This window comes from Chiloscyllium plagiosum, chromosome 4 (assembly GCF_004010195.1).
Source record: "Chiloscyllium plagiosum isolate BGI_BamShark_2017 chromosome 4, ASM401019v2, whole genome shotgun sequence".
NCBI classification, from domain to species: domain Eukaryota; kingdom Metazoa; phylum Chordata; class Chondrichthyes; order Orectolobiformes; family Hemiscylliidae; genus Chiloscyllium; species Chiloscyllium plagiosum.
The window spans coordinates 60,600,266-60,613,055 of NC_057713.1; the positions used below are offsets into that span (position 1 = coordinate 60,600,266).

The 12,790-nt window shown below is 40.9% G+C and overlaps 1 protein-coding gene across 3 annotated transcripts in view; it reads right to left on the reverse strand.

The window, feature by feature from the left end:
• Positions 1–12,790, reverse strand: part of prkdc (protein kinase, DNA-activated, catalytic subunit) — a 247,590-nt gene that overhangs the window by 33,477 nt on the left and 201,323 nt on the right. For all 3 annotated transcript variants that reach the window (XM_043688292.1, XM_043688291.1, XM_043688290.1), the window contains 3 exons: positions 10,977–11,064; positions 10,751–10,894; positions 8,846–9,053 (listed from right to left, as the gene is read on the reverse strand). In XM_043688292.1, the coding sequence (XP_043544227.1) occupies positions 8,846–9,053; positions 10,751–10,894; positions 10,977–11,064 (440 nt within the window). The remainder of the gene's footprint in view (positions 1–8,845; positions 9,054–10,750; positions 10,895–10,976; positions 11,065–12,790) is intronic.

The following is a 12,790-nucleotide window of genomic DNA, read 5'->3' on the forward strand; positions in this document are numbered from 1 at the left end:
GACTTCAACAGTTTCCTCATTTCCCCTTCCCCCACCTCACCCTAGTTCCAAACTTTCAGCTCAGCACTGTCCCCATGACTTGTCCGGACTTGTCCTACCTGCTTATCTCCTTTTCCACCTATCCACTCCACCCTCTCCTCCCTGACCTATCACCTTCATCCCCTCCCCCACTCACCTATTGTACTCTATGCTACTTTCTCCCCACCCCCCCCCTCCTCCAGTTTATTTCTCCACGCTTCAGGCTCACTGCCTTTATTCCTGATGAAGGGCTTTTGCCCAAAACGTCGACTTCGCTGCTCCTCGGATGCTACCTGAACTGCTGTGCTCTTCCAGCACCACTAATCCAGAATAGCATTACTGCTGTACTTGGGGAGGATATTCCTGGGAATACATCCAGGGATGTTATTTGGGCAGAACTGAGAAATAAAAAAGGGACGATCACCTTATTGGGATTGCATTATAGACTCCCTAATAGCGGGAAATTGAGAAACACATTTGTTTGGAGATTTTAGTTATCTGTAAGAATAATAGTGTGGTTATGGTAGGGGATTTGAACTTTCCAACCATAGACTGGGACTGTCACAGTGTTAAGGGTTTAGACAGAGAGGAATTTGTTAAGTGTGTACAAGAGGGGACCCAAGAAGGTAGCGACCCAGCAAGTCTGAGTCTATAGTGCTCCTCCCAAAACTTGGGCAAAGTGGGCCACCCGCCTCCACCACACTCACCAAATCATTTAGAATAGTTTTTACTTAATGTAATTAGTTGCTCAGTACTTAATTAAAACAATCTAATCTCCTGTAAAAATGACTAAAGGGAAGGGAGCCCGCAGTTCTCAGCAGGCAGGAACCCCTCCCCCACCCTCTCCAGCTGCAACTGAGGTGTCTGCAGCTGCCCCGGGGGACTTACCTACAGTGGCGAGCCTCGTGGAAATAATCTTTAAACTCGATGCGAAGATCGACGCCTTCATCGAAGAGTCCCGGAGCCGATGGGATTCACTCTCGGCCGCGCTACAAAAGCACGACCGAGACATCAAGGAAATCGAGCACCGAGTCGGAGGGGCGGAGCTAAAGGCCGCGACCTCCGAGACTATAACAGAATCGAGGTTGTCGAAAAAATATTTGTTTGCTGGGCCTTCCCGAACAGGAAGAGAAAGGCCAGATAACAGCGTTTCTCAAACAGTGGCTTCCACAGTTTTTAAATCTGGAGGCTGGATCAGGCCAGGTAAGGGTGGAATGGGCCTACCAGGTTGCAATACGCAGGCCCGGCTCGAACCAGCGCCCCCACCCAGTCCTGTTCTGGCTGCAGAGCTATAAGGAGAGGCAGATGCTCTTCGAAGCTTCCAGAAATCTTGGGAATGATCCCCAAGCCATGATTTATAGAGGATGCAAGATTATGTTATTCCAGGACTTTTCCCCAGCTCTGGTCCGAAAGAGGAAGACGTTTGACGAAGCGAAGAAGTGTTTAAGGACTTAAAGAAGTGGCACAGTGACACAGTGGTTAGCACTGCTGCCTCTCAGCACCAGAGACCCGGGTTCAATTCCTGCCTCGGGCAACTGTCTGTGTGGAGTTTGCACATTCTCCCCGTGTCTACGTGGGTTTCCTCCGCGTGCTCCAGTTTCCTCCCACCATCCAAAGATGTGCAGGTTAGGTGAATTGGCCGTGCTAAATTGCCCGTAGTGTTAGGTGAAGGGGTAAATGTAGGGGAATGCATCTGGGTGGGTTGCTCTTCGGAGGGTCGGTGTGGACTTGTTGGGCCGAAGGGCCTGTTTCCACACTGTAAGGAATCTAATCTAATCTAAATATTCAGCATTCCTTGCGCTACCCAGCAACGCTACGCTTTAACCATGAAGGGTTCGTGTATAACTTCGGATTGCCGGAAAAGGCCAAGGAATTTTTGGACTCCCTTAGATAAATTGTAAGAGTTAATTGATGTTGTTTTGCTCTCCCCCCACTCCGGTTTACACCCCCTTTTTTTATATTAATCCCTTTCTTTACCTTACTGTTTAATATTATCTTCGGGGGGATGGGGAGAGGGGTTTATTTATTTGTTCTCTACTTAGCGATTTTCTCACCCCCTTTTTTAAGTATATATATAGGTCGGGGGGGGTCTAGTTAATGTTGGTGGGGGAAAGTGGTTACCTTATCCTATTTTATTTCTGTCTTTAGGAGCGGGGTTGTTTTCCCCTGTTATTTTGTACTATTATATTTAATTATTACTTGTTGAGGCTGTATTTTATAGTTATATATGTTTATACATGATATTAACATTACCAAATATATCCAGGTGTTGATGTGGATGGGTGGGGGGTAGGGTGCTCACTGTTAACTCTAGCTCTGTAGTATATTTGAATTTTCTTCATCCTATCATGGGGCACCTGGGTCAAGGGCGGGGCACTGGTTGGGAGCGGATATGTTGGACATTTGGAAAGGAAGTGATGCCCCCTGGGAACAAGGGGGAAAATCTCCATTTAAATACGTTTTTATTTATTTAGAAATAGTTGTTTATTATATTGATGTGAGTGTATTAAAGAGCCTTTATTTTTGTGAATTTTATATGCTCTATGCTCAGGATGTTCTGGATAGGGTTTCCCCTCCCAAGGGATCTCGGACTTGCCCGGACGATTATGGTTAATCAGTCTGTTAAATGGTGCACCTGGAATGTCAAGGGGAGTAATTCACCAGTCAAAAGGAAAAAAAATTATCAAACCTCAAGAAAGAAAGGGTTGATGTAGCTCTCCTACAGGAGACACACTTATTGGATAAAGAACACTTGAAATTACGAAAGGGTGGATTTGATCAGGCCTTTTTTTCTTCCTACAGCTCAAAAAGTAGGAGAGTTGTTATCCTTATTCGAAAGAATTTCCCTTTCAAAATCCTAAATCAGATAAAAGACGAATCTGAACGATATATTCTGATTAAAGCCCTTATAATTGGAGAGGAATATGGGATCTTAAATTTGTATTGCCCACCGGCACATCCTTTTAAATTTAAAATGGAAGCCTTCTCAAAATTGATGGTCTCGGTGCTCGTCATACAATTATAGGGGGAGATTTTAATTGTATTATGGATCCAGAAATAGATAGGATTCCCAAGAGTACTGCAGGAGTATCTCCCAGATCTAGACAATTGGTGGATTTGAACAAAGAATTAGGATTAGTAGATGTATGGAGATGCCTTCACCCACAGGGCAGAGATTTTTCTTTTTATTCCAATCCACATAAATGTCATACCAGAATTGATATGTTTTTTGCCCCCTCGATTTTTTTAAATTCCATATCATCCTGTAAAATAGGCAGTATAGCAATTTCTGATCACGCTGCTGTATATATGGAAATCAAGGCGAGGAACAATGAGACATCCCCCTGGCATTGGCGTATGGACCCCTTCCTGATGAAAGACAGTAAATTTGTAAAGTACTTCTCTCAAGAATTTAAAAAACTTTTGAAGAAATTAATTCAGGTATGGCTAGCAACCCAATGATATGGGAGACCATCAAAGCTTACGCGCAAGGTTTGATTATCTCCTACTCAGCGACCCAGAAAAAAATTAAAGGGAGAACAACAGCGTCTGCTTGAAGCTCGCTTAAAAGCGGCTGAAACAACATACACTGACAGACCTTCTATTATCAAATTACAAAGGATTACGACCCTTAGGACAGCTCTAAACACCACACTTATCCAAACGGCTAAGAGGGAAATATAATTTGCAAAACAACGGTTCTTTGAATTTGGCGATAAACCCGGTAGATACTTAGCACCTCTCGCAAAGAAAAATAAAAGGCCCCTCAAACTATCACATCTATCAAGGGAAGTACGGGTATTCTGACTCATGATCATAAAAGGATTATTGCAATCTTTAGAAAATTTTATTCTGATTTATATAAATCGCAGGATTGCAAGGACAGAACTAGGAGGATGCAGTCATTTTTTAAAAACCTGACCTTTCCGGACCTAAGTCCGGAACAGGTATCGGTCTTGAATGTTCCCCTAACAATCCAAGAAATACTTGACGCAATCAGGCAACTTCAGAGCGGTAAGACACCTGGCCCAGATGGCTTTCAAGCTGAATTCTAGAAAGAATTTACAGGAATGTTGGCTGGTCCACTTATGGACATTGTATAACTACTCATACAGTCAGGGCTGTCTCCCGCCTTCGCTGAAAGAGGCGAATATCTCTCTCATCCTCAAAAAAGGAAAGGACCCAGAAGATTACGCGTCATACCGACCAATATCCTTGCTAAATGTAGATTTTAAAATCCTCTCTAAAACGTTAGCATTGAGGGAAGGAAGGGTATTGCCACATATCATAAACGAGGATCAGACGAGGTTTATTAAGGGCCGTAGATCATCCAATAATGTTTAGAAGGGTTTTGAATGTGATTCAAGCCTGTCATCAAGGAAAGATACCAAGAGTCGTCGTCTCATTAGACACGGAAAAGGCATTCGACAGGGTTGAATGGTCATATTTGTTTTACACATTGGAAAGGTTTGGCATTGGAAAGGTGTTTACCAAATGGGTCTCAACATTGTATAGTGATCCCAAAGCAGTTGTGATTACCAATGGATTAGGCTCGGATACCTTCAGTGTGGATAGGGGCTGCCGTTAGGGATATCCTCTTTTGCCATTGCTATTTACACTAATAATTGAGCCACAAGCAGAAGCTATATGGGCTGATCCTAATATAACAGCCCCGAGGATTGGTACAGGTAAACATAAAATTACCCTTTATGCAGATGATGTTCTTCTATTTCTTAGTAATCCTTTGATATCCGTGCCTCACTTAATCCAAGTTATTAATACATTTAGTGTATTTTCAGGCTATAAAATTAATTTCTCAAAATCAGAGGCTATGCCAATGGGTGGCTTTGCTAGTATATCCCACTTATTGGACGGATCCCACTTTCCCTTTCGCTGGTCCCTGGAGGGTTTCTTATATTTAGGCATTTTTATTACCCCAGTATTTGGTCAGTTGTATAAGGCTAACTTTGTGCATTTACTGGAAAGGATAAGGCAGGACCTCCAGCGATGGGAAGACCTTCCAATTTCCTGGCTTAGCAGAATAGCACGAATTAAAATGAATGTCCTGCCCCGTCTCCTATACCCTATGAGAATGCTTCCGGTGATGCTGCAGAGGCTGGCACTACGTAAATTATATGGCTGGTTGGGTTCCTTTATCTGGAATCATAGACGGCCCCTCATTAAGCTGAAGAAGCTACAGCTTCCAGAGGCTAGGGGAGGATTGGATTTCCCAGATTTTAGGAAATATCAGTTAAGTTCCCTATTAAGCTACATAGCCGATTGGGTCTGACCCACAATCAATCTGGCTGGACATCGAGGCTTCTCAAGTAAAATGCCCATTTATTAACCTCTTGTTTTCAGACAAGAGGAAAATCATCACGGATCAATGTAAAAACCCTATAATACTAAACACAATTAAAGCTTGGAATATAATGCGGCAAAATGAGGGCAACTCACGTAAAACATCCCCCTATACTCCGATAGTGGGAGCACAGGGATTTCAACTGGCTTACAGATGCCACTTTCAAACTCTGGAGATCCAGGGGTATCTCCTGTTTAGGGGATCTGTTTAAAGAAGGGGTCCTGATGTCTTTTAAACAGCTGCATCAGAAATTTGGATTACCTAATGGAGACCTCTTTCGATACTAACAAATTCGAGATTACACACAGAAGAAGACTACATTATTAGATAGTCTTTATAAATCAGATAGAGAACGTAGAGTGTTATGGCCAATGGGAGTATCTTCCGTCAGCACTATTTATCATTTATTACATCATAAAGCATATGGACAATCTGCTTAAAACATGGGATCAGAATTTGGGACTGGAAATCTCTATAGAAATGTGGAATGACATTTGGAAAAATGCCAGAAGAATCTCCATCTGCAACAGAACTCAGGCTATTCAGTTGAAGATACTTCATAGGGCCCATATAGCACCGGACCGATTGGCAAAATTTAAGGCAGGAGCATCTCCAATGTGTCCCAAAAGTAAAATAGAGGTGGGCACTCTTGTACATTGCCTATGGACCTGTCATAAGATCCGTAGATATTGTGCTTATCCATGTGCTTATCCAAGGATTGTTTAAATCTCCCTAATGTGGCTGAGTTAACTATGTTGGCAGGAAGGGCATTCCACGCCCTTACCACTCTCTTGAGTAAAGAACCTGCCTCTGACATCCGTCTTAAATCTATCAGCCCCCAATTTGTAGTTATGCCCCCTTGCACAAGCTGATGTCATCATCCTCGGAAAAAGACTTTCACTGTCTACCCTATCTAATCCTCTGATGATCTTGTATGTTTCCATCAAATCCCCTCTTAGCCTTCTTCTTTCCCATGAGAACAGACCCAAGTCTCTCAGCCTCTTCCCTCCTAACCAGGCAACATCCTGGTAATCTCCTCTGCACCTTTTCCAATGCTTCCAAATCCTTCCTGTAATGGGGCATTTTGGGGCCAGTGACCATAATTCTATTAGTTTTAAAATAGTGATGGAAAAGGATAGACCAGATCTAACAGTTGAAGTTCTAAATTAGAGGAAGGCTAATTTTGACAGTATTAGGCAAGAACTTTCAAAAGCTGACTGGGGGCAGATGTTTGCAGGTAAAGGGACGGCTGGAAATTCGGAAGTCTCCAGAAATGAGATAATGAGAGTCCAGAGACAGTATATTCCTGTTAGTGTGAAAAGAAAGGCTGGTAGGTGTAGGGAATGCTGGATGACTAAAGACATTGAGGGTTTGGTTCAGAGAAAGAAGGAAGCATATGTCAGGTATAGAGACTGAGTGAGTCCTTAGAAGAGCACAAAGGCAACAGAAGTATACTTAAGAGGGAAATCAGGAGGGCAAAAAGGGAACGTGACATAGCTTTGGTAAACAGGGTTAAGGAGAATCCAAAGGGATTTTATGGCTACATTAACGATAAAAGATTGACTAGGGAGAGAATAGGGTCCCTCAAAGATCAGCAAGGTAGCCTATGTGTGGAGGTGGGGGAGATATTAAATGAGTATTTTGTATCAGTGTTTACTGTGGAGACGGACATGCAAGATACAGAATGTGGGGAAATAGATGGTGACATCTTGAAAAATGTCCATATTACAGAGTGGGAAGTGCTGGATGTCTTGAAACACATAAAAGTGGATAAATTCCCAGGACCTGATCAGGTGTACCCTCGAACTCTGTGGGAAGCTATGGAAGTGTTTGCTGGACCCCTTGCTGAGATATTTGTATCACTGGAGTTTGGCCAACGTGGTACCATTATTTAAGAAAGGTGGTAATGGCAAGCCAGGGAACTACTGACTGGTGAGCCTGACATTGGTGGTGGACAAATTGTTGAAGTAAATCCTGTCTCTCAGGATTCCCAAGTATTTGTAAAGGCAAGGACTGATTAAGGGTAGTCAGCATGGCTTTGTGTGTGAGAAATCATGTCTCACAAACTTGACTGAGTTCTATGAAGAAGTAAGAAAGAGGATTGATGAGGGCAGAGCGGTCGACGTGATCTTTGTGGACTTCAGGAAGACATTCGACAAGGTTCCTCATGGGAGACTGGTTTGCAAAGTTAGATCTCATGGAATACAGGGAGAACTAGCCATTTGGATATAGAACTGGCTCAAAGATAGATGACAGACGGTGGTGGTGGAGGGTTGTTTTTCAGATTGGAGGCCTGTGACCAGTGGAGTGCCACAGGGATCAGTGCTGGGTCCACTGCTTTTCATCATTTATATAAATGATTCAGATGTGAACATAGAAGGTATAGTTATTAAGTTTACAAATGACCCCAAAATTAGAGTTGTAGTGGACAGCGAAGAAGGTTACCTCAGATCATAATGGGATCTTGATCAGATGGGCCAAAGGGCTGAGGAGCGGCAGATGGAGATTAATTTAGATAAATGAGAGGTGTGGCATTTTGGAAAAACAAATCAGACCAGGATTTATACACTTAATTGTAAGGTCCTAGGGAGTATTGCTAAACAAAGAGACCTTGGAGCGCATGTTCATAGTTCCTTGAAAGTGGAGTCACATGTAATAAAATAGTGAAGAAGGCTTTTGGTATGCTTTCCTTTACTGGTCAGAGCATTGAAGTTGGGAGGTCATGTTGCACTGTATAGGACGTTGCTTAGGCCACTTTTGGAATATTGCAAGAAATTCTGGTCTTCTTCCTATCGGAAGGATGTTGTGAGACTTGAAAGGGATCAGAAAAGATTTACAAGGATTATTGCCAGCGTTGGAGGATTTAAGCTATAAGCAGAGGCTGAACAGGCTGGGACTGTTTTCCTTGGAGCATCAGTGGCTGAGAGGTTTATAAAATCATGAGGGGAATGGTTAGGGTAGATTGACAAGGTCTTTTACCTGGGGTGTAGGAATCTAGAACTAGAGGGCATAGGCTTAGGGTGAGAGGGGAAAGATATAAAAGGAACTTTTTCACAGAGGATGGTTTGTGTATGAAATGAGCTGCCAGTGGAGGCTGGTACAATTACAGCATTTAAAAGGCATCTGGATGGGTATATGAATAGGAAGGATTGAGGGGGATATGGGCCAAGTGGTACTAGATTAGGTTAGGATATCTGGTCAGCATGGACGAGTTGGACTGAAGGGTCTGTTTCCGTGCTGTACATCTCGGTAACTCTATTTAAAATAATGTGATATTTAAAGGAATGTTAAAAAGAACTATAATTATTTACATTTAAAAATCATAAACTTATCACGCTCAGTATTCAACAAGTATGTGACAGAAAGTGTAGTTTTGACATTGTGTAGTCAGTTTTATAATAGCGTTTTGAGTAAAGTTATAAATAATTAAAACACAGTGCATCATATTAAGAGGATGTAACTTGCCAGGGATTTCTAAATCATTCCTGAGGTACTCGGGTTTGAATTCACTCATCCACGGTGAGTACTCTTTCAAGTTCCCAGGTGGCGCCTGCTGTTTCTTGCACACTGTTTCCAGGATTTTCTTTGTTGCTTCATCAAAAGTTTTTATGTTCATGTCCAGTAGTCTTGAACCTTCTTTTCCATAATATTGATCAAAAGCTTTTTTAAACACCTGAAATTGTAAAAGCATGATTACAGTAAGATTTAGTGCACACTGTTATGAAACTGATAACTGGAATACATTCTACTTGGATAGGCCATTAAGGTAAATACAACAGAAACAACAATCCTACAAATAACTTTCAATCTGAAATTAATTATTGCCTCCTTTCAAAAATGAAAACAAATTTTTAAATCCACATCTAGTTCAAATTCAGTCATGCAAATCAGAAAGGTACAAGATTTAATCTCCTATCTGCATTGAATGAGCTAAGGATGCTACAATAGGTCTGATCTCTTTCGGGACTGGGATAGGGAAGAAACAAGATTTTATCAAAGCATACAGTCATAGAGATGTACAGCATGGAAACAGACCCTTCGGTCCAACCCGTCCGTGCCGACCAGATATCCCAACCCAACCTAGTCCCACCTGCCAGCACCCGGCCCATATCCCTCCAAACCCTTCCTGTTCAAAAACCCATCCAGATGCCTTTTAAATGTTGCAATCGTACCAGCCTCCACCACTTGCTAATAATGTCTAATAAACATGTCCACACTGGATGTGGATAGGACTGGAGTCAGCTGTGATGTGCACTTAAATGACACTCAGTCTAGGCTCATCCCACTGGATGCTTAGTGCCAATAACCAAACCGAGAAGGACTTAATATGTTTAGATGAGATGTGGTGCTGAGTGCCAATTGACAGAGCAAAGAGTGAGAGAAATAAATTATATAACAAATACCAGAAAGAAAAAAAATACTGTTGAAGTGTTAACAAGTTATACAATTCATGACAATTTATTGGTAAAGGAAGTTAGAAATGCCATTAGATCCGTTTGGGAATTTCTAAATGTGAACCTTGCTGGATACAATGTAATCACTCAGTATTTTCAACATTAACTACATCAACCCATATTAGATTTTTATTTGCATTTTTAATTTTTATTTGTAACACCATTAGCTGGATGGATGGAGCAAGGACCCAGTCAGTAGCCACATTACCCTACCCTAAATTTTCTCTCTCCTCCTATTTTACAGAATCACACAAGTGTTACAGCAAAGAAGGAGGTCATTGTGTCTGCACTGGTTCTTCAAATGAAGATTATCCCTTACTGCCAAATTCTTGCTTTTTCCTATACCCTTGCACATTATTACTCTCCAAATAATAATATCTGGAAGCAGATGTATTTATTGACAATGAATTCTTAATATTGTTTCAGCAGGAGAGCACTTGATCTGGTAGCAACCATTGCTCAATGACTCAAAACAAAAAAATAAATATTTTGAAAGCTTTCTGAATTCTAAATGTAGTCTCTTCACACTCAAGTGTGATAAAGAAATATTTAAAATATAAAAATAAATATAAGCACGAGTCAGTCTAAGAATTCTATTCTTAAATATCAGTACATCTTATAAGGAATACAATGAATTTTATAAAATGTTGAAGAAAGCAAAATGAATTGACCACAGGAACAAATGCTTAAATTCACCTTGACTAATTTAGATCACATTGATTTATGGAGTCTGATTCTCACTCTTGAAGTCTAATACTCTTTTATTACTGTTAGAAGTAATGATATTTGAACTGATTTGAAAGCATCTATCAAAGGCCACAGCTTTTTGTGCACTCAGAGGTCATCTCAGACATGAAAGATTAGGTTCCAACATGGATCTAGTGGACACAAAATTAACTGATGAACTTTCACCAACCTGAACATATCTTGTTCTGAATGCTCCAATGCCAGGAAATTGTAAAGATGCTAGATTTGAGTACATTTCATCATACATGTTTTTCAAAAGTTTTTTATCTTTCACTTTCTTCTCCAGTTCAATCTTGAAATCATTAGTCCAGTCCTGTTGAAAGAATAAAAAAATTGCTTTGTTCATTTGTAAAGTTTGAATTAATATTGAGAAATGTCTGAACTCTGAATATTACCTTAAAGAGCAAGTCTGGATTACTGAACTGTTCTAAGGAATGAATAAAACTTTCAACAACACCCCCTTTATTGAGTTTGGTTTTTAACCTGAAAAGAAAAAATATTGTGTTTATGATAGTACAGGCCAGATTCTAAACATCAACATAAAGCAGATTTAATGACAATCTCATTCACATCAACAAATATTAAACAAAGATAATAGTTAAAATTTGGATCAGTGACAGAGTGAAGAACATGGACAGTAGGAAAGGAGGCTGCATACAGGAACAAGTCGATGAGAAACAAAGGCAACTGGATTTTTGAGATGTCAAGAAAGCACGGTTTGGTGTTGGATCTGAAGTGGTGGTGTTAATAAATATAAATGCTTAAAATATTCAGCATGGCTGGCAGCATTTGTAGACATGGAAACAATATAATGCTTATACAGGGCAACCTCGATTATCAGAAAGACATGGGTGGGGAGTATTTTGTTCAGATAATCGAATATTCGGATAATCGAATGTTCGGATAACACAGTTTATTCAAACATCGGGGCCTTGAGATCTTGTTCGGATATTCTGAAATTCGGATAGCCAAGATTGTTCTCTAGTCGTGATCTTCCCTCAGAAAGGAGACAAGTTAGAAACGCAATAGTTTTTATGTAGGTGAAAAAAACAAAACCAAAAGGTCTGTGAAAGATAGTGGCATTCAAAGTTATGAGCAGTTTGTTGGAGCAAGTTGACAAAACTGTTCCCTTTGACAAGTTAGGTCAGTTATTCAAGGTCATAGTTTTAGATAACTGTCAAAAAACTTGAGGAGAGGTGAAGAAAAGTTATTTCATTCATGGTTGTCAAGATTTGGAAAGCACCACATGAAAGGGTACTGGAATCAGATCATAGGACCTTTCAAAAGGCAATTGCATGTGTACTTGAAAAGGAGTGATTGCAGATTTTAGGGGAAATACTGGGGCATGGGATTAAATTGGTGAGTACAGACTCAAAAGGTAGATTAGCTACCGATCTGATCATTATTGGAGAGTAACTTTTTTATACAAATGAGTTAGCACTGCTGCCTCACAGCGCCAGGAACCTGGCTTCAATTCCATCTTCGGGCAACTGTCCGTGTGGAGTTTGCTCATTCTTCCTGTGTCTGCGTGGGTTTCCTCAGGGTGCTCCGGTTTTTTCCCACAATCCAAAGATGTGCAGGTTAGGTGAATTGGCCATGCTAAGTTGCCCATAGTGTTCAGGGATGCATTAGTCAGGGGTAAATGTAGAGTAATAGGGTACGGGAATGGGTCTGGATGGGTTACTCTTCGGAATGTCGGTGTGGGCTTGTTGGGTCAAAGGGCCTGTTTCCACACTGTAGGGATTCTATGAATAATCTGAGAAAAGTGAGATATAAATGTGAACTCAAAATGAATTTAAAAACTATTCTCAGATAGACAGCATTGGAGGAATCCAGCTTCAAACACCATTTAGATCTTTTCTAGTGATTGTCGTATTCTCAGAAGGAAACATCTATTTCTCCTCCTTTACACTTTGTGTTCCATGATTCTTCATCCTTCATGATTTCAGTGTATCTTTCTCTCATCTGACTTAAACATTTTCAAATCTGTGCCATTATTATAAACTCATACCCACTATGGCCACTTACTTGATCTCAAGATTTCTGAAACTCTTTATATCAGGCATGTTGGTCACTTCCTTAAATATTCCAACACAGAAGATTGATGAGGGCAGAGCAGTAGATGTGATCTATATGGACTTCAGTAAGGCATTCAACAAGGTTCCCCATGGGAGACTGATTAGCAAGGTTAGATCTCATGGAATACAGG